General features: G+C 44.0%; 1 protein-coding gene across 1 annotated transcript in view; it reads right to left on the reverse strand.

Annotated features, from left to right (window-relative positions):
• Window positions 1-2,739: 2,739 nt before the first annotated feature.
• PRKCQ (protein kinase C theta) overlaps window positions 2,740-20,070 on the reverse strand; it is a 54,442-nt gene continuing 37,111 nt past the window's right edge. Inside the window, exons 14-19 of the mRNA XM_069034477.1 lie at window positions 13,526-13,617; window positions 11,983-12,045; window positions 8,259-8,397; window positions 5,395-5,583; window positions 4,693-4,821; window positions 2,740-4,065 (exon numbers count right to left, since the gene is read on the reverse strand). Coding sequence (XP_068890578.1) covers window positions 3,910-4,065; window positions 4,693-4,821; window positions 5,395-5,583; window positions 8,259-8,397; window positions 11,983-12,045; window positions 13,526-13,617 — 768 coding nt within the window. The 3' untranslated portion in view covers window positions 2,740-3,909. The remainder of the gene's footprint in view (window positions 4,066-4,692; window positions 4,822-5,394; window positions 5,584-8,258; window positions 8,398-11,982; window positions 12,046-13,525; window positions 13,618-20,070) is intronic.

Raw genomic sequence — 20,070 nt, forward strand, 5'->3', positions numbered from 1 at the left:
TTTTCTTTGTTTCACTTCTCATCTATTTTTAATTCTATCTTTGCATACATAAACATTGAGGGGATGTAAGAGATAAAGGACTCCAAGGTGGCTGTCACCAACAGTGGAATGGACCCCACTACAGTGCGTGCAGTCACTGAGCTGCACCCAGTGCCAGTTACAGAAGAGCCAAAAATACACTTATTTCCTGTACTTCACCAGCTCTGCATGTGCTGTCTTGGCTGCTGTGATGTACCAGAGATAAAACTTCTGTGTAAGCAAGGAAGGTAGAAAAGCTTCCTGAGGCCTGCACTGAGACCTCCGCTGGCTTCACACCACAAGGCACACTCTGGGCCACACACTGATGATGATCTGGTGGCTGCAGGTGATGTGGCATCCCTGGAGTGGGAGACCAGGTTAGATCCCAGCTGGGATCTCTCTCTTGGGTTTTAGATAGCTGAGGTACAAATATAATTACAAAGGGAAGAGCATTTCGACTCCCAGGACCCGCTCTTTGGAGTTGTGTTGTTAGACAGGGACTTTTGGTGACACCTCTGCACTGCAAGAATGTCTTGTAACTACTGGGCAAAGTTGTCTTTCCTTTCAGCACAGGCTGCAAGGAGCATGGTGGGGTGTAGGACAGAGCTTGGTTTTGTCTTCTGAACACTGAGGAGCTGTGAGACCAACCCACCTCCTCTTGGAAGTCTTTCCAGGAGTCCTGAAATTAGGGCTGTCATTTACAGGTGACTCCCACTCATCCTGATTTGGTGGATGCCAACAAGTAGGAATTCATATCTCCATCAGGTGTGGCAGCAAGACCAAGTAAGGAGCATTTGGGTGCTTTGGGGACTCCCAAAACTTGAGTTGAAACAGGTGGTGCTGGAGGTCAGACCCTGATGTTTGCTGGTGCCATGGTCCTGCAGTAGTGCTGTGATCCCACTGGGCTCCAGAACAGGATTGAGCTGTCAGGAAATGAATCACCAAACCTGGCAAGCCCCATCTACTATGCCATAAAATGAACATTTTTATGGAGGAGAGGAGAGAAAAAAAAGGGAAAGAAGATGGGAATGGAGGTGCCATGTTCAGCCAGGACAAAGGAGCATCTTGGTGAGTACCTGGGCTCCTGCTCATTTCTACGTGGGTGTTTGGCTTTCAGCCCTCCCTGGCTGTTATCTCTCAATCACTGTCACCACAGGAAAGCGTTTGCTGCTTCCCACGTCACTCTTCACACCCCACAGGCACAGCTGGAGGCTGCTCAGGCTGCGGCACCGATGGGACACACAGTGAGCACGTTCGTGGTGGCTCCTATCCACCTCTCCCCATGTCCCTGCCCCCATCCTCAATGGGTTTATTGGGTTTTTAAGCTGAAGACGCCTTGCAGAGAGAAGCAGGTGCTTCTTCTTGTGGTTTGCATCACAAGCTTCACACTAATCCTAATGCTATGCCTGCTCTAGCAGTTACTCAACGGGTTCCTCCACAAGGCACTGTGCGTGTGGCTGTATAGGACCACAGCTGGAGTGCAGAGAGCCTGGCCTCTGATCAGAGAGGTGTTAAAGCCTGCTCCTCTTCAGTGGCTTAACCACAATAGGTGAACCAGCACCCTCTTTCCTTAGTCTACGCTCTTGGGTTGTCCCTGCATTGGTGTCAAGCCCAAACTGCTGTGCTGCTGCAAAGAGAACATCCCTTACCATCATTTAGGGATACTGCCAGTCTTCAAATGCTCAGAAATGGAATCCTAGTCTGGATCAGGCCAGCCAGACTCCATCAGAGTCATGGACACACTCAGACCCTTGCAGGACTTGGGTGACCCAGCCTCATTCGGGTGCCAAAGGAAGATGTCCTGAATCACTCACTTTTAATAACAACCTCTGCACATCTCCTCTGCAACCCCTCTGAGATACCCGATCCCATTCAGTGCCATGTCACCTTTTGGCAGTGAAAAGGAACATTTCACTTTCTTCTTGGATATCTTTGCACAGCACCAAATCCTTGGCTTAACTATTGCCCTGTGGAGTAGTTACAGTTGTTCAAGTGCTTGCTGCTGCTGTGTATTTATGGGCTGAAATTCCCCTGGGGAACGTTCCCCAGACAGCACAGAGTGATTTTAATGGCTTTTCTAAGCACCTCTGCTCTTTGTCCCTATTTAATCACTTCAATGCCTATTTCCCAATTATACACAACATTTTATTAAACTGTACAAACAGCACTGGCATTTAAAAAATTCATGTTAACTGTTCTAATTAAACACGATGACCAGCTCCACAAACTACGAGCACAGATGCCCCCTCCTGTGTTTCATACAGCACAAACAAGGATTTCATCAGAGTCACTGGACTGAGACCTTTCTCAGGGTGTTCTGCTCTTCTTGCCCACTTCAGGCACTTCAGCTCTTGCTCCTGCTGGATTCTGTGCCTGCAGTCACTGCCAGTGATATCCCAGCACTGCCTTCAAGGCTGCATACATCCTGTTGGGAGGTCCAAATTGACAGCCCAGACCAGCAGAGCCAGGAAGGCACCTCTGAAGGGAACATGAATTTGGGATAACTCACCTTCTAGAGCTTTTCTTCTCCATGGACATGAGTTGATGCAACAAAGCTCCAAATGTATGTTCTTCAAATAGACCCCAACACCAACTTGAGTGGCTGCCTAAGCCTAAGTTGTTACAAAATCTTCTTTTTAGGCTCTGACTTGATTTTGACCCAGCTTTTAACAGGTGTCTCAGCAACAAGCAGTAACTGGGTGGTTTCACAAATCTCCAACCTCAGAAGAGAGTGCACCTTTATTTAAAAGGATCCCATGATGAAAGGACCACAGAAAAGACTTTTTTCAAACCCACCTACATTCCCACAGGCTGCAAAGGGGTAGAACACACAGAAAAATGTCACAAGGTGAAGGTGAGGGCCACCCTCACCTGATGTGCCTCCTGCCCTGAGACCATCGTGTGCAGCTTGTTGACCTGTACCAAAGAGTGGGACATCATTTAGAGAAACAGAAAGTAAATCAGCCTTTGCAGGACCAGTTATTACCTTTCAAGTGAAGTACCCCAATTCTGTGACTTTTGCAATGTTTAAACAATGGTTTGAGGAAACATGCTGCACTTTTCTCATGTAGTTTCAGGTTAACACGTCAGAAAGCCCCATCCAGATCTTGCCCTGAGTTTGGTGTGTGAGAGGACACTTAAAGCTTTAGAACAGGGTTCTCAAAGCATTCTGCAACTTCCCATCCTCCCTGCTCAGGCACTAAGTGTAAACCACTGTTTTTCTGTACTGATCTTGGCACTTCCTTTGGTAATGATCCATTGAGATGTACAGATGGTGGAATGGGCACCTGAAAGTCTCTTTGTCCCATGGAGAAAAATTGAGACTTAACACCTGTGAACAGCATTTTTTAAAGGTGTAGGGAGCAAATTTCTGCTTCAAAACTGTGCACACATGGGCAATTCTGCATGTGGACGAGAGGAGGTTACCAAAGCATCCAATCTGAGTCCTCCCTGATATTCTCAGGCCTTGAGCAAATCACTTTTCCTTCAGAAGAAGGTGGGTCTGGGTCAGAGTTGCAGAAATGGGCACTGAAATCACCAGAAGCTCAAATATACTTATTTTTCCTTACAGAGAAACCTGTCGGCTGCATGTACAAGTAGTGGGGAACAGGTTTTGGCACCTCCTCATTTTCTCATGCTCTCAACTTCAAGAACATTGGGAAGAGAGAGAAGAGACACCAAAAGATACCACAAAGAAACTTTATCATCAGTGAAGAGTGGGCTGGCATCTTCTACGGACTGGAATAACTCAGAAGCCTCCAGGCATGGTACAAACTTTCACTGAGGTGCCTTTTTTTCTGGAGGGTTCTTGATAAAAATAACCATGCACAGTCTTCAGATGAAAAAGTGCTACTCAAACCATTACAGAGAATTCCTTCAGTAAGGCAGATCTCAGGAAAATATTTTCTCCATTTTAGGGTTCACAAAAGAGAAGTTGCTGAACATATTTTGGTCCATGCTGTTAATCAGTGCTCTGTCGGCGCAGGACAGTCTGGGTTTTTCATTTAGGAATTCCTTGTCGAAGTTGCTACAGTCACTTGGAGATTTCTTCAAGAAAAGGAAAAAAAAAAAAGATGTCAAACCACTAATAGTCAGATCTTCATTGCAAAAGTACTGGCCCTATCAGGCTGCTTCCTATGGGCTCAGCTCAACCTTTAGCTGGGAGCCAGTAAATATTATAAAGGAGGCACTGAGCTTGTGATCCAGGAATTCTGCCAGGCAGGGATGTTACAGCTTTGTAACATGGCAGACTGAACCCATCAACTGAATAACACTTGTGAAAGGCTGTAAAATAAAAGTATGATGTGCTTGTCAAATTAAATTCTATTATTGCTATTAATAGGAGTATAATAATTTAATTAGACTGTTATTAATAGTCAGAATGATTCTGATTTAGCCAAACACCTGGTTCCTGAACTGTTTTCCCTTCTGCAGTGCAAGGAAAGATAATCCTTTCAGAAGGGGCTGCAGTTATGTGGTGAAGGGAAAGTGTTACTCTGCTGCAGTAACTGAGAAAGAGATGAGAAATTTATGGTTTCTCAGGTGTAGGCGTGCCAAACCTGGGCTTGCAGCCACCACAAAGGAGTAGTTGTGAGGATCAGGTCAGGCAACCAGCAGAAATGCACAGTTTAGAAGACCTGAGATGTGTGGAATTGAAAGAAGATCCATCCTTACCACTCTCGGTTTGAAAGGAGGCTCCATCCTTCTCTCTTCTAAAGCTTCCCAGTTGATTTCCCGGAAAAAGGCGTGCTGGCGGATGTTCCCTCTTGCTCCCAGTCTCCTCTCAGGCTCTCTTACAAAAAGCTGGAATGTTGATTCCATAGGTTAAATTCTCTGCTGATAATACAGGCATTAAGCAGGGTGGAATGTGTAATTATCTAGAGTCAGTGCCATGAGAAGAGCCCATAATGGAGAAAATGTTGGGATTTTTTTTCCTAAACAAGGACGTTTATTGATTGGTGTAAAGATGATAATTATCTCCAATCTTGACAGAAATACAGGCTGTTTGTGCAGAAAGATGGCAGCGGGTGCCCCAAAAAGAGATGTTCAACATCTCAATCTGCTGTAGCCCTTAGTTTGAAGTATCTTTTCCAGGAGGTAACATGCCTGGCACCTTAGGGACTGCTCTGCAAATAAACTGATCTCTGCTGGTGTCTGGTGCCCTCTGAGGAGCCAACATCACAACTCAGGAGAAGGAAGACACACAAATCTCCTTATGACCTAGGTCATGTGTAGTTTGATGCCTGCAGAAAAGACAGTGACTCTCCCTGGTCCTAGGACACTAAATCTGTTTCTCCCTACAACAGCTGAAGATAAACTAACTGAAGACAATAATTCTGGCAGAAAGACCTTTGTTTGATGGATGGTGATTCTTACCTTCACCAAGATGTCCTTTGCATCCTTGTCCAGCCAGCGAGGGTAGAAGGGGTTATCCATACGGATGGACTGGAAAAGCTCCTCCTCATCTTGGCCATGGAAAGGGGATTGGCCAATGAGCATCTCATACAGAAGGACACCAAAGGACCACCAGTCAACAGAGGTGTTGTACTTCTGCCCCAGCAGTATCTGCCCAGAAAGAGGAGCAACAAAGGCAGAAGTAAAATGTCTGACATGAGTTTTTCAACTTCAGACGGGTGGCCAGACCATGGCCTTGCAAAAGCTGCTCTGCAGAGTGGGATAGCAGAGGTGCTTCCCTCTGCCTGCAGCAGGAGCCAGAAATCTGCCAGTGGTGAGGGGCTTGTGGCTCCTGGAGTGATGAGGCACAGCCACACCTGGGTGCCAAAACAGTCCCTGGCACTACAGACAACAGGCTGCATGTAACTCTTAAGTTACTTGAACAAATCCTTGGCTACTGGAGAGTTCTCAAATATAAAAGGTGAGACAAGTTGTCTTTAGTCTGCTCTCTAAGGGTTCACTTCAGGCTTGCGAAGCCCAAGAAGACAAAAGGCTAGGTATTAGTGTTTTGGGATTGACTGAAGTCATACAAGCTGAGTTTTAGAACTACAAAAAAAAAAAAAAAAGCATAAGGGTACTTTAGGACCATGACTCAGTTAAAATGGTGTGACTCTACCCCAGAAAAATCTTCCCCAGGAAAGACATGGAAGAGGTTGCTGATCTGTCCTCTTGAGACCAGCTAAGTTTTAGGTAGAGGACCAGGAATTTGCCCTCAGTCAGTCCCTTGGTTTGTGCCTTTCAGTGTCACCTATAAAGTGACATCCAGCTGGAGTGACAACCTTGCCAGGGTCTAAAGGATCATCACCAAGTTCTCTAACTTCCCTTCTGGAGAAGCAAAATTAATCTCACCTGCCTTTGGATATCTGTTGTGGAGATACCTAAAGCTGAACCAGTTATCACTAGCTCCTTTTATAGCCAAGGAAGGGAATAAGCCCAATTTTAAACATCCAGATAAATATCTACCTGCTGTAAAATACAACCCCTGTTTGTCTCCTTTGGTTCTCAAAGAGGCTCAAAAACTTGCTCATATATGGATTTTTATATTGCAGATATCTAAAGGTTCATATGATCACTGCTTTGTGTAGGATTCTTATCAGAATTTTAGAGCTGTAGAGGGGAAAATTTCATTTAAAGGCACAATCTTTACTTTTGAGCCCACAGCTTGGTTGCAATGGGATGCTTTATACTACATCTGTCTCCAAAAGAGGAGATGCAAAAAGGACAAAAAAGAAATTTGAATATATGATGTAAGATATGCAACGAGTTCCACTCAGAGCTAAAAACCCAAAGAAATCAGCGAGACCCCTTAGTACATTTTTTCTGAATCACTTACAAACAAAATCATCCCAACCTTTCCTTCTGAAAAGAGAAATCATTTTCACAAGGCTTTATCTTTTAAACTCTAAAATATCTGGAAATTGAAATTAAAGTGTTTTATGGCAGTCAGAAAAAATAAAAAGGTTTATTTTGTTTGAAATTCTCTGGGAAAAAAATAAACTCAGCAATTTAATTTCAGGCTGTCTTTTTTCTTGTCAGGTATTTTTTGAAATTAAAAAAAGTTGCTTGTCTACTGACCCCAAAACCCCTTATTTGCACGGCTGTGGCCAAGGTGCTGGGTCTGTAACAAAGAACAGTGGTAGCAGCTGCAGTAAAATACTGACAGAGTCCAGTGCTCCTGCCTGTGGCAGGAGAGACAATCCATAAACTCTAGAAGTGCTTTCAATTTAGAGGTAAAATGTTTTATATGCACTCGTTGAATCCCTAAAATAAATACGGTGCAGAAGTAAAACTCTGAGCTATTTTAGTTTTTCTCTTTTCTATAAAATAAAATCACAGATAAAGGATCAACACTTGGCTATCTTTTTTTTTTTTATGAGCAAAAAATAGCCTTTTTTTTCTTAAATAAAGGCATATTGAAGTGGAATAAAAGACAATTAGCTTGATTGCAGAGTACACTTACACCCATTCTTAGGCAATAGAAATCCAACTGATTTGAAGAGACCCTTGAGCCAGCAGTGGTGTAACCTTGGCCAGAATAGAACCCTTAGTGCACAGTGAAGGACCAATGAATTATAGTAGAGGGAAAAAAAAACCCTAAAGGCTTTGACAGCTCTTTGGAAAGCACCAATATCCATCATGAAAACACTAAAATTACAAAGTGGGATCTTGAAAGGTAAATAAATGGATTTCAGACCGATGTCAGACATGATGCATGGATGACTTGTAGGTTTTTCTCTGAGCTAAGAAACATTTTCTTTGGCCACCTAATTAGTCAAAGCCTCTCCACAGTAAGATCTATCATTGTGTGAAGTCATCAGGTTAAGGAAACTCTCTCTTTTCTGGAGGGATCTAGTTCAAAACACCTACATTTTCTCGGGGAAAAAGAAAAAGAACAAGTTTCTCTCTGGTTAAAAACTGAAAGAAATAAGGGAAGGGCACAGTCAGCATTCCTTGTGCTGTGTCTGTCCCTGAATTGAAGGACCTCTTGGAGTTTCTTCTGCCATGGCCCAAACTGACTTTCCATTAAGCATTCTGCTTCTTGGTTTAAGCCAAGCTCCACTTGTTTCCCAGAGTCATTCGCACAAAAACAATGAATTAGCCACAAAAATAAGCAATGCCAGACAGCAACACAGACTCTGAGTCAAGCTGAAATCCAGTTCCTGGCCTGGAACTGCTCCAAGCCAGGTTACGACCCTTTGCAGCCTCTACCACTGCACAACAGTCATGTCTTAAGATGTATTTCCTGTCCCCCAGCACTTGCTGATCTCCCTGTGCCCCACACCTACCTCAGGGGCAATATAGTCAGGAGTCCCACAAAAAGTGCTTGTCTTCGCATCTCCAAACATGTTTTCTTTGCACATCCCAAAATCAGCAATTTTGATGTGCCCCTCATTGTCCAGGAGGACGTTGTCCAGCTTCAAGTCTCTGTGGAGGAAGACAAGGAAACCCCCTTCTTTAAAGTGTTCCAGAAGCACACAAGTTACCTCAGCAGGTTACACTTACTAACTTGTTCTCTGCCCCTGTGCAGGGCCTACATGCTGGAAATACAAAGGAAGGCTGAGGGATGAATGAGGAACTGCTCTCTTGGGCTTCAGTATCTCTCTTCCTCATTTCTCTTGTCCCAGCACTGATCTATCTCTTGGAGAAGACACAGAATCATGGAATGACAGAATGGTTTGACTTGGAAGGGACCTTAAAGATCACCCAGTTCCAATCCCCTCCCATGGGCAGGGACACCTCCCACTAGACCAGGCTGCTCCAAGCCACATCCAGCCTGCACTCGAAGGCTTTCAGCGATCACATCACCCAAGACAGCTTCTAAAAGCTGTTTCCTTCAAGGATGCAGAATAGTGAAGCTAAGATGGGCTTTGTGCCAACTGGTGCTTCAGCCCTAAGACAGCCCGGAGAGCGAGAGCAAGCAGTGACCAGGTGATTCTCACCCTCTCCTACCCTGGAAATCTCAGTATTCTCTCTGAAGCGGCTGCCAGATCTCCCTCCTAGAGCAGGTTCTACAAATGTTGCAAGAGGTAAGGACCCACAAGCTCTGCAGAGGGTTAGAATAACCCCAGACATCAGCAGAACCCCCACCACTGCTGGGCTGCACCAGCTGAAACCCGGGATTTACAAAGCCTTTCACACTCAGCTGCCAGGTTGTTGTCTGAGGTCTCAGGCTTTGAGCTACTCCGGGAAGCAAAGAGCCCAGAGAGAGGAAGAAAACAGAAAAGCACAGAGAAGGAAATAAAAGTAAACGAGCTGATGACTCATGACCATTGATGGAGAACAAAGAGGTCCTGAAGTGGGAACTAACTACGAAAGGAGAGAAAAGCTCGTAAAGAAGAAAAGAAAAAGGCAGAAAGAAAGGAAGACTGGCATGGTTTCTATGTCAATATTCTTAAATCTTACCTAAAAGTTTTGTTTTTCATTGAGACAATGACTCAGGTAGACATTTGGATCAGTGATGCTGAACTTAACTGGGGATGTGGGTAGAATTTGGGTGACCTGGTCTGTGAGCACACACATTCCTGCACTGCCTTGGCTTGTGCTATCAATCACTGTTCCTTCTCAGTTCCAAAGCACCCAGACACATTTGCTTGTACCCACAGCTGAGGGTGTAACTGTTCTTTTTCAACCTCTGCTAATTCACAGCCTACACGTTTTGGCCAAAAGGCCAAGTTGGATGGGGCCTGATCCAGTGGGTGGCATCCCTGCCCATGGCGAGGGGGCTGGAACTAGGTGGTCTTTAAGGTTCCTTCCAACCCAAACCACTCTGTGAATCTGTGATTCTATGATTTTCCACATCTCAGGCAAGAAGCCTAACCATGAGGCTGCTGCACAGCCACCCTCCTGCTGATGACTGCTTTACAACGTGGGTTTCTTTTCAGAAATGTTCCTCAAAGAAGGTAAATTTCTAATGCTTGATGCTCCTGAGATGATGGCCTGCAGGAAAGGTGATTCTTCAGCCTCCCTCTGTGCAAAGCTCCTTGTCTTGCTTGGGCTGGTCCTCAACAGTGTGGGGGACATTGTACTGTTTACACACTAAATTGTTGCCATGGGGCAACTGTTCACTGCTGCAAGAACATGGCCCAAAACGAAATGGGAGTCATCAATCAAAGAGAAATACAGAGAAAACCGAGACATTTGCCTTCCAAGTGGCAGACACTCATATTGTCACAATTTCCAGCTGGAATGACTTATTTTAGTTACAACATTGAGATCAATCTCAGGCTGCCAGCACTGCTTTTATTCACCCGATAGATCGAAGCAAAACAAAGAAACCCATCACCTACAGTTCTCTTTCATTATTTTGATGAGTCTCAAACTCATTGGCTCCAGGGACTGGAGTTTCTGCCAAAAAATGCCTCGGCTCATTCGTTAAAATTTAAGCCAACGTTTCCAAACGTGGGTGCATGAGACAGAACAGCTGGATTCATTATTCTTACAACATCGCAAGAGATGTAGTTTCAAAAATGATTTCTATTCACTTTCCAAAGTGCTTAGTTTGCTCTGACAGAGATACTGATGACTCTGTGTTCTCAGCTGACCTCGTTGTCATTGTCTTCAGTGAAAAAGGGAAAAGAGAGTAGGGCTGGTTGAACATTTTCTCTCAACACTTGATACCCAGAGCAGTATCACCAGCTCCTGGGAATGAGATACTTCTTCCTATCCACATGCTACCCAATGCCCAGATGTCCCAGTTCTCCCTCAATTCCCAAGGCTCCAGACTCTAAACACCCCTCTCCTCTCAGGAGGAAATGGGTCCCAAACCCCAACACAGCACTGGCGTAGTGATTCCAAGTAAAATTGTGAATTATAAATAAAATGTCAGCATTAGCAGTCCTGCCATAAACTCATCACGTCCTGCAGATATTTTAAATCAGATTTTCTGAGAAGTCTGACTAAAAACAACAGACATGGCCAAGTGATTTGGGCACTTCAGAAAATTTTTCCTTTCACTCATCAAGAATAGTAATTAGAGCCAGAAATTTGCTGAGGCACCAGAGATCATCTTAGCTTAATGCCACTGATATTGATCTCATGTTTATGCAATCACCATCCTCAGTCAATAAAGACTATAAATGGCTCCCACATGAGTACTAATAGGAATCAAAGCTCGTGCTTTAAAGGGAGAATGGATTGTGAGCAAGCCATCCACTTTCAGCATTTGCTCTAATGTTCACACTACATGACAAACACTGAAATAAGCTCATTTTGGGTTCAGCAAACATTGTTTGCTGTAGGGATATTTCTCATTTGTTTGTGATAAGTTATTTCTTTCCTGCTTTTAAAGAAGGCTGCAGTGTAGTAACTGAATTTTGCCGTGAAGGTGAGCTTGACAGAGCTCCCCAGAAATTCAGCTCCTCCTTTCAGCCATGGGAAATCAGACTGTGGCCTAATTTCTGGTAGAAATGGGTACTTCCCATAAACATTTTAACACAGGTTTGATGAACATAAAAATGCCCTCTGCTTTCTGCTTACTACGAGAAGAACTTGACAGACAACTCAGATTCACGATGGTGAGGCGAATCCCATCTCCCCATTGAACTGTGCACAGTAGACCTGTTAATAATCCAAAATTAAGATATATCACCGTCTCCCTGCTGTTATTACATGGCTTGAGCTTGTCACCACTGTCCCAAGGTAACCAGCACAGTAGATGTACCAAGTTTCTCATGTCTAACTTGACCTTATACACCTTGATATGTTGAAAGCTTAAACAGATTGCCTATACTGGGTGCTGTGTGAATGACTCTGTGTAAATGCATCCAAGGGTTTGTTTTAATGTTAACTGAAATAGGACAGAGTTCTGAAAGAGGGATCAAAACTGCCTTCTCTATACTATCTTTTCAAATTTAAACACCCAAACTCTGTAAAAGGGAAATCTGCAGAGAAATTCAATGCCAGTAAGCACAGCCAAGAAACAGCCTCTCTGTTGCCATCAGTGCTTGCAGGGAAAAGCAGAAAAAGTTTAGCATTTAGCATATTAATTACACTAAATTACAGTAAAATTACCTGTATATTATGCCTTTGGAATGGAGGAACTGGAGCCCACAAATGATTTCAGCAGCATAAAACCTGAACAGCAGAAGGCACAAGTTAGAACAGGAGCTTCCCAAAGGCGTTTTCAACTGGACCCAAAAAGATGGAAAATTTGTCTCCACAAGAGCCAAAATTGCATTAGGTTCCCCAAATGTCTGGAGTGTCTCCAGAAGGCTTGGGGTGACTGTGTTTTACTGGTGGGTGATGTGAGGTTCCCAAAAGCAGGTGAGAGTCTGGGATGGGGAGCACAGACAGACTCCCTGGCTTGTCAAACTGCCCTCTTCCCTGCTCAGATTTATGACCTGCTTTTCACAGAATCCAAGAATTCTGGAATCGTTTAGGTTGGAAAACACCTTTGTGATCATTGAGTCCAATCATTAACCCAGCAGTGCCAAACCCACCACTAAACCATGCCCCAAGTGCCACATCCACGTTTCTTGAGCACTTACAGGGACAGTGATTCCACCACCTCCCTGAACAGCCTGTTGCAATGCCTGACCACTTTCAGTGAAGAAATTTTCTCCAATTTTGAAAGCTTATCCATAGTATGGGCCTTTCTCTGGAGCTGTTTTGAGCTTGAAGTCTTTGTTCTCAGCACATTTTTCCCCAAAGGACACCACTACATCCTGCTGCCAAGAGGCAGCGTCAGTGTGAAGAATGAAAGTGCTCTCCCAGAAGGGAATGAAACCAGAGGATCATATCCCCCTCCAATGTGGCACAGCTGTGCTCCCTCAGTCTTCAGTGCATTGACCCTTAATTCTGGACATTCAAATGCTTTTGAAAAAAATCATCACTGATTTAAACGACAGTGTGGGGATTTTTTTATTAAATTATTAAATAAAAAGTAATTCCTATAGTAGCTTCAATATTGACTTTCAAAACACCTTTTGCTTGCAGAAGGATTAAAAGCACCTTTCATTTATTCTAATTCTTCTATTTACTTTAATCAAAGCTAAATACATTTTTAATTCTCCTTTGGTGTATTAATTTTTTGTTTAAATTTACCTTTTGTGCTTTTGATAGGTTTCCCCCCCACCCCATTGAACTTTAAAGGGAAAAAAGGGAAAATCCCATTACTTCTAACAAACAACAGCTTCACCTCTGACCACTGGACTGGGAACCTCAGGTTAAACAGGTCCAGCAGCCTGGAGCCTACAGAGTGTTGTAAAGAAGCAAGGTTGTGTCTGAGTGAAACCAACTGTGTGGATGGAGTCCAAAAGTCTTCTGTGGGAGGGAAAAGAGGATGGGAAGTGACTCACTCCTAGTCCTTCATTGAGGCAGGGGGATGACCTGCATGTCTTTGTTGAGTTTGGAGAGAGCTGGGATAAACAGTGACTTAGCTTCCAGCACAAGCATCATCCCCAGTTTGCAGCTGGGCAAGGTGAAGAGAGGTTAAATAATCTGCCCAAGGTTTCCTCTGCAAGGCAGGAGCAGAGCTGGGAATAAAATCAAGTTCCCAGTTTGCTTCTCTCTCGTGTGCACCCTGCAGGCCCAAAGGCAATGACAAACATCTTACGTTGCTCTGGGAAGGTCGAACTTATGGCAGCTCTGGATATGGAACATGAGGTCTCCTCCATTGAGGTATTCCATCACAAAAAACAGGTTTTCCTAGAGAATGAGATAAAGTGAGAATAGATAAGGGGTGGTGAAGAGCAAGGTAAAAGTTTATATATATTAAAAAAAAAAAAAAAAAATCAAACTGCTCAGAAAGTACCCAAAAAGAGGAAGGAAAGTATTACTGTATTACATATTCTTTGGAAAGAAAGAAGCTTCTTTTTTAGATTCCTCATTTCTCCTCTTGGTTCCTTAAGCCCATACCCACCCTCCCTGCTCTGATTTGTATAAACACCATTAGCAAATATTGCAAAGCCACTTAATAGCCAGCTGGGGCTGTGGATTTTTACCAGCAGAGCTCCAGGCTCACAAAAGGTGTAACACAGTAACTACAGTGCCTGTATAGCAGAAGGACTAGTGGAAAATGCAAAAATCAATTCTAAGTCTCCTCTGGTCCCCATTCCAGTACATTATCCATCCAGTGGTATGACGTCAAGCTGGTGTCAGCTGCACTCCTGCACATCTTCCATGGAGGCACATGGGCCTGACCTTTACAAGTTATCAGAGACACTGGCCAGACACAGCAATTTGTTTTAAGCACATGCTTGATTTTAAGCTTGAGAGCTGCTCTGTGTAACTTGCTGGTAGGAAAAATAATGAATTAATCACATTTCTGGATACACACTGAGCACTTGCACGCCAGAGAAGCCTGGAAAAAAGTCCAGTCCTTGTCCAATCAACTGTTCAACCAGGGCAGTGAAAAACTCTCCTCATGGTACATAGAAATGATGGAATCTTTCTCTGTAATAGCAGAACAGATCGCTGAGGTTTCCTTTCCAATCCTTGATACAGAATCATGGGATCACAGAATGTTTCGGGTTGGAAGGGACCTTAAAGACCACCCAGTTCCAACTTCCTGCCATGGGCAAGGACACCTCTCACTAGACCAGGTTGCTCATGTACATGATACTGATTCTCTCACAGCTTCATCAGCCAAAACTTCACCACCAGAAGCCTGCAGAAGCTGGTTTGCTTGATTGATCCCTTCCATGCTGAATTGTCTCCACAAAGCAGAAAGGACACCTTTTTCTGGAGGAAGAGGATCTGAATACTGAGTTATGCTCCCAGTTTAAACTTCTGTTTTGGGAATCTCACCTTTTGTGCATAAGTGAAGGAATAAAATAAAATGGGTGGAGTATCTTTTTCCCTTCGAAAGCCCCTCTCTGTTCTGTACACACCTGAAGTCAGTCATCTTTAGGCTGTGCTAAAACGTTTATGAATATCTTCCTTTCCCTATTGCCTATTTCCCATTACATTTTTTCTGGGGGGGGAATAGAGTTATTTTCACTTATATTTTTAACAGTTGAAGACTTTTTATCCATAAGATCTAATGTAAGTGTCTCTGGCAGTAAGCCAAGAGCTGTCTATGTTAAAAAAACCACAAAAGTGCTTGTGCCTTTCAAACAACAGCTGTCTGCTCTAATTTGTGCAATTTCTTTAGCCAGATCCTCTTAATTACGGCACTCTTATTTAAATGGACTCACTGGAAACCCCACCTGTCATCCAACAAGCTCAAAGCCATATCTGGCCTCCTGGGGAAAGAATACAAATTCCGTCACTATAACAAATGGGTTCAGGTTCTCAGTTTGAAGTCCTTGCATCTGCAGGGGGCTGTGCATGTAAATGAGTTCCAGCAAGTAAAAAGGCCAAAGGAAGATGGGCAATTTAGTGAAGAAATGTAAAAATACTGGAAGCAATGTGAGCTCAGGAGCCTATCCAGGAAAATACTTGAATAGATGCTCTTTGGGAAGGTACACAGGGAGGTGATGGGGTTTAGCCAGCAACACACCCGCAACCACATGTGTCCTGCTGGGACTGAAGAAACCTCATGGGTCTTGAAATGAGCCAGGCTCAGCTTTAGTGGGCTGGGAAGGAGAAAATCTCTCAGTCTCCCTATAAAGTCCACTGATTTTGGCTGCACCTTATCACACATCTCTAACTGTAACTTGAAATGCATGTTTATTCCGCAGAACGAGCAGTCACACTCCGCTTGCTCGTGGATTTGAGCAACCATCTGATGCATCTGTTTAACTGAACCAGGGACTCTGACTTGCAGCTGGGGACTTTGGCAGCATCCTGGAGGGAAGAAAAGGTGGGACAACCCCTCAGATTAATTTACATCCAAATATACAAACCCTGTTGCTCAGCTGCCTTAAATTATGAAGCTGGAGAATACAAACTTTACTTAGGCATGTTTAGTGCTGAAGTTTATGATATATCAGGTGCTATAGAGTGGTACATAAACACCACTGAAAAGACAGACAGAATCACTCTGGCCTTCCTCCTCGGGGGTTTGGAAGCTCCTCTTGTTTCTTGAGAAGTGCAGATGTCTGGAATAGCTCACGGAGGAAAATTGGTAGAGATAAGCCCTACATCATTTTGAGTAGTGAGGTGTAACCAAGCAAAGTGCAACAAGTTACTGGAGTCAGATTCCTAAACCTGAGATCTACAGAGCCACAGAACACATTAAAAATGGGAAGTGGCAAAACCCATTCTAGAAACCACCAAAAATTCAAGACAGTGCTAGAGGTCAAAGGGTTAGAGTGGTGCTGAGAATGTTCTTGCAGACAGGCTCCAACTTCACTTCCTCTTGTCCTGCGAAAGTTAACTGATGGCTCATGCCTGCTGCTGAGAGGCTCTGGAGTCTGTCAGCACTTGGACCAGGCAAGGAGGGTTAAGGGGGTATTATCTACTTGAAAATGTCCCTGCTCACCGCAAGGCAGTTGGACTAGATTGTAGGTACAAAAATGCTGTTAGCGAGGATTTTCTTGTTATTTTCTAAGTCCGTGAGAGACTTTTCTCTCTCACAGAAGAGGTAGCAGAGAATGTAAACAACCAAGCCACCTGCAACCTTGAAAAGTCTTGTTTATGGTATAGTAGAAAAATATTTTGACAATGGATGTTTTAGGATTTTAGCCAATCACCCCCAAGGGGTGGCTGGTCCTTTGTCCAGTTAGACTATGAAGAAAAAAGTCTATAAAAGAGATTGTAAAAAAATTAAATAAATCAATCTTGCTGCACAATTCCTGCCTGCTGGATCTTCTCCTCCTCCTCCTCCTCCCTATGGCTGCGGGACACGGTGCTATACCCTAGGAACCAGGCCTGCGGTAATACTAGATGACCTTTAAAGGCCCTTTCTAACCCAAACCATTCTGTGATTCTCTCATTCTCAAGACTCTGCCACGTCCTCATCCCCTGCAATGGTCCTGCCAGTGGATGTCAAGCAAACAAGCAGGAATGTTGTTCCTCAGTGGTGAGACTCACACAGCTCTGCAGGAGGTTTGGAAAGAGTGCCCTGCCCCTCTGCCTCGCAGACAGGTGACAGACAACTTGCTGACCACCCATGGGAACATTCCTGGAGAGCAAATGCTCAAGACAAACTTCTGGTCATGATTCCGGACTCACGTGACAGAACAGAAATAGTTTGGTCTCATGGCAGAGCTCGGGACAGCCTTTTACAACCACAAAGCTCAAGAACTGCAAAGGCACTTACTGCACCAGGGTAGTTATAAAATTATTGAAAAATTCTGAGTTGGAAGGGACCAACAAGGATCATCAAAGTCCAACTCTTGGCCCTGCACAGGGCAGCCCTGAGAATCACACCATGTGCTGGAGAGTGTTGTCCAAACACTTCCTGACGTAGCTGGAACCGGCTGTCTTGAGAACATCCATGTATCAGCCATTCCCTGCTTCTAGGCCATCTTCCAGGGGCTTTCTCCATTGCAGCACAGGGAACAGGACAAACCCTCCTGTGGGAGGGTGAAGTGCTGCTCCTACAGCAGAGCCCTTCAACACGATGGACAACACACCGGCACGGCAGCTGTGTGTCCTGCACAAAATAACACAGCTCCTGCACACAAAACAACCCAGTTCCCAAGTCGAGCCAGTTCTGCCAGGTGCTGAAAGCCTGGATTACTGCAAGAACTCAATTTCCTGCCCTTTCAATCCCTCAGTGCCTGCGCTGAGCTGACTCCTCCCCAGAGAGCCACCTGCTCCCTCTGCCTGTCCAGGACACGGCAGGGATGGAGTTAAACCAACCTGCTCCTGCTCTGCTTCGACTGCTGTGACAATGAATAGTCACTATCAGAGATGCTTTCAACTTTATAAACAATGAGTATAAAGCATTTAAATTGATCTTTTGAAGGTACATCCTTTAATAGGCTCTTAAAATCCTTTAACCAGCTGGAAGCCCTCCAGAGCACTTTTCTGCAGAGATTTTCAGATTTTGTTTTCTTTGTATTTTGAAAGCGCTTGCATACATACAAATAGGCGATTTAACACCATTTACTGAGAAGCAAAAATTCTTCTTCCCAGGGCTTCCAGGAGGATGGATGTCAGAATAATTAATGCTGCAGGACAGGCTTTACCTGTGCTTAGAGGAGTTACCCTAACGAATGGCTCCACGTGGAGAAGGCTCCGGATTAAGTGACCTAATCCTGCTGCATTCCCACTGAATTATGCTGTCCCAGGCCAAAAGAGAAGGGCTGGACCTGATGCAATTCCTGCAGCTGACTCTTGTCTCACCTTTTCATGCAGCTCAGCACAGTCTGGGTGCTGATCCACACTTTGGATCTACTTTATTTCATGGGATAGTTGACAGCCAAAAGCATCTCAGCCTTTTCCACCACATCACTCAGTGTTTCAACCCCATCAGAGCATCCCATCCAGTAGGAAAGTGGGCAATTCAGTCCTCACTGTGTCACTGCCATGAGGAACAGTTAACACAGGGTTACTCCTTGCTAGGAGGTGACTACAGGCGTTCACCTGCACTGGAATTTGCACCAGAGCAATCACAGGTTTAATTTTGTTCTCTGGTTTAAAGACTTTTTTCCCCTCTTGTGTAATATCTGCCTATCTTCTGGAGATGGCAGCATTTCTTACAGCTGCCCAATAATCCAGTCCAGCCCCTGATCTCACTATTTATTCCTCATTCTAATCTTTCCACCGTCAGCATTTTTAACTGCATGTTAAGATGCTCGTTTGGGATGCTCAGCGTGGTGTGCCCATCTGCTTGGTACAAAGCATGGCAATATATTTATACACATAAATAAAACACATCTGCAGAGATAAAGGTGCAGACTTGGCTGGCAATAGCTCCTTCCAGTCAAGCTCTGAGATCCCAAGACCTTTGCTCACACTCAGAGCAGACAGAGTCCATCACTCACTGATAAACTGAGGTACTATCAGCCCATGTCTTGCAAGAGGAAGTGGTTTTCCCTATCAGAGTCCAACACAATGTTGGAGAGGGACTAATTTTCTCAAGTCTAGAAAAAGATTTGTCTGAAGGTTTGTGGATTAAAATAAAATAAGAATCACCAGACCAAAAACTAAACAAAAAGTAGACAAGTTCATGAAACGTAAATATTTTAGCAGCTGAAAAACAGGCAAAAAATTTTAATGTTTTCATTTTAAGAAGTGGTTTTTTTTTTTTTTTCAGGATAAAGTGTAGCTAGACTGCAGATTTTTAGAAATCTCAGGAAAAGCTGAATGCATTTTGGGCTGATTTTCCTCAGGCTGGACGATGGGAAGGCAATGACAATATGTGCATTGAATATGGCAATCATCTATCACTTAAAAAACCCCAATCCAGTTGTGAGCTGCCCTCCTCTTTTCCTGGCCAATGCCTTTCCCCTGTTCACACCACATGGGCTGACACCCTCTAGAAGAGTCTTGCAAAAACTTCATATACTTGATATTATAATTACATCTGCTCACACCTTCTCTGGCACAACCTTGTAGAAATCCCAAAGCTCTGCTGACATGCTGCTATTTCTGCTAAACCACGTTGAAATTTTGGCCAGGATTGAACAAGACTTTGCCAGTTTTCCTGCCTGTTGGCTGCAAGAGGCAAAATCCTCAAAGCTTTCCTCAACTTTCCCATCAGCTGGTTCAAATTTGGCCTTGAATCAGATTTTTTCCAAGCTCAAAATATTTCGAGGATGGACAGATGTTTTCAAGCTGATGTATCACCCCCAAAAAAGGGGGAGGATGGAGCTAGGGGTGTTCAGTAGGTCCATGGCACAAACAGGCAGTAGAGCTGAGCATCCTAAAGGTGTGAAGTGCCCATGTGCCAACCCCATTCTCCAATCCAGGGCTAAGAAATCAGCCCTGCCCCTCAACAGGCAGTCAGAGATAGAAAAAAACCTGAAATTGCACTTGGAAAAAAAAATTATTTCAGGAATTGAAGTAACCTCTGAGGAGATATTTTGATGAGAAATCTGAAAATACTCATGGAAAACAGAGCCTGAGAATTTTCAAATTAGGACCACACTCCTGTTTTACAATTCTCTTCTCCTTCCTGCCAGTGTATGAGATTTTTCAGTCAGTATTAAGCCCATGAAGGTAACAGAGCATGTGAAAAGGGCTCACCACCAGGAGAAAACATATAATACAACAGTAAAGCAGAAAATAAACAGTTCTGTAATATTTTCTTTTAAATTGCAGTAA

The sequence above is a fragment of the Aphelocoma coerulescens genome, chromosome 1A (assembly GCF_041296385.1).
Source record: "Aphelocoma coerulescens isolate FSJ_1873_10779 chromosome 1A, UR_Acoe_1.0, whole genome shotgun sequence".
In the NCBI taxonomy this organism is placed as follows: domain Eukaryota; kingdom Metazoa; phylum Chordata; class Aves; order Passeriformes; family Corvidae; genus Aphelocoma; species Aphelocoma coerulescens.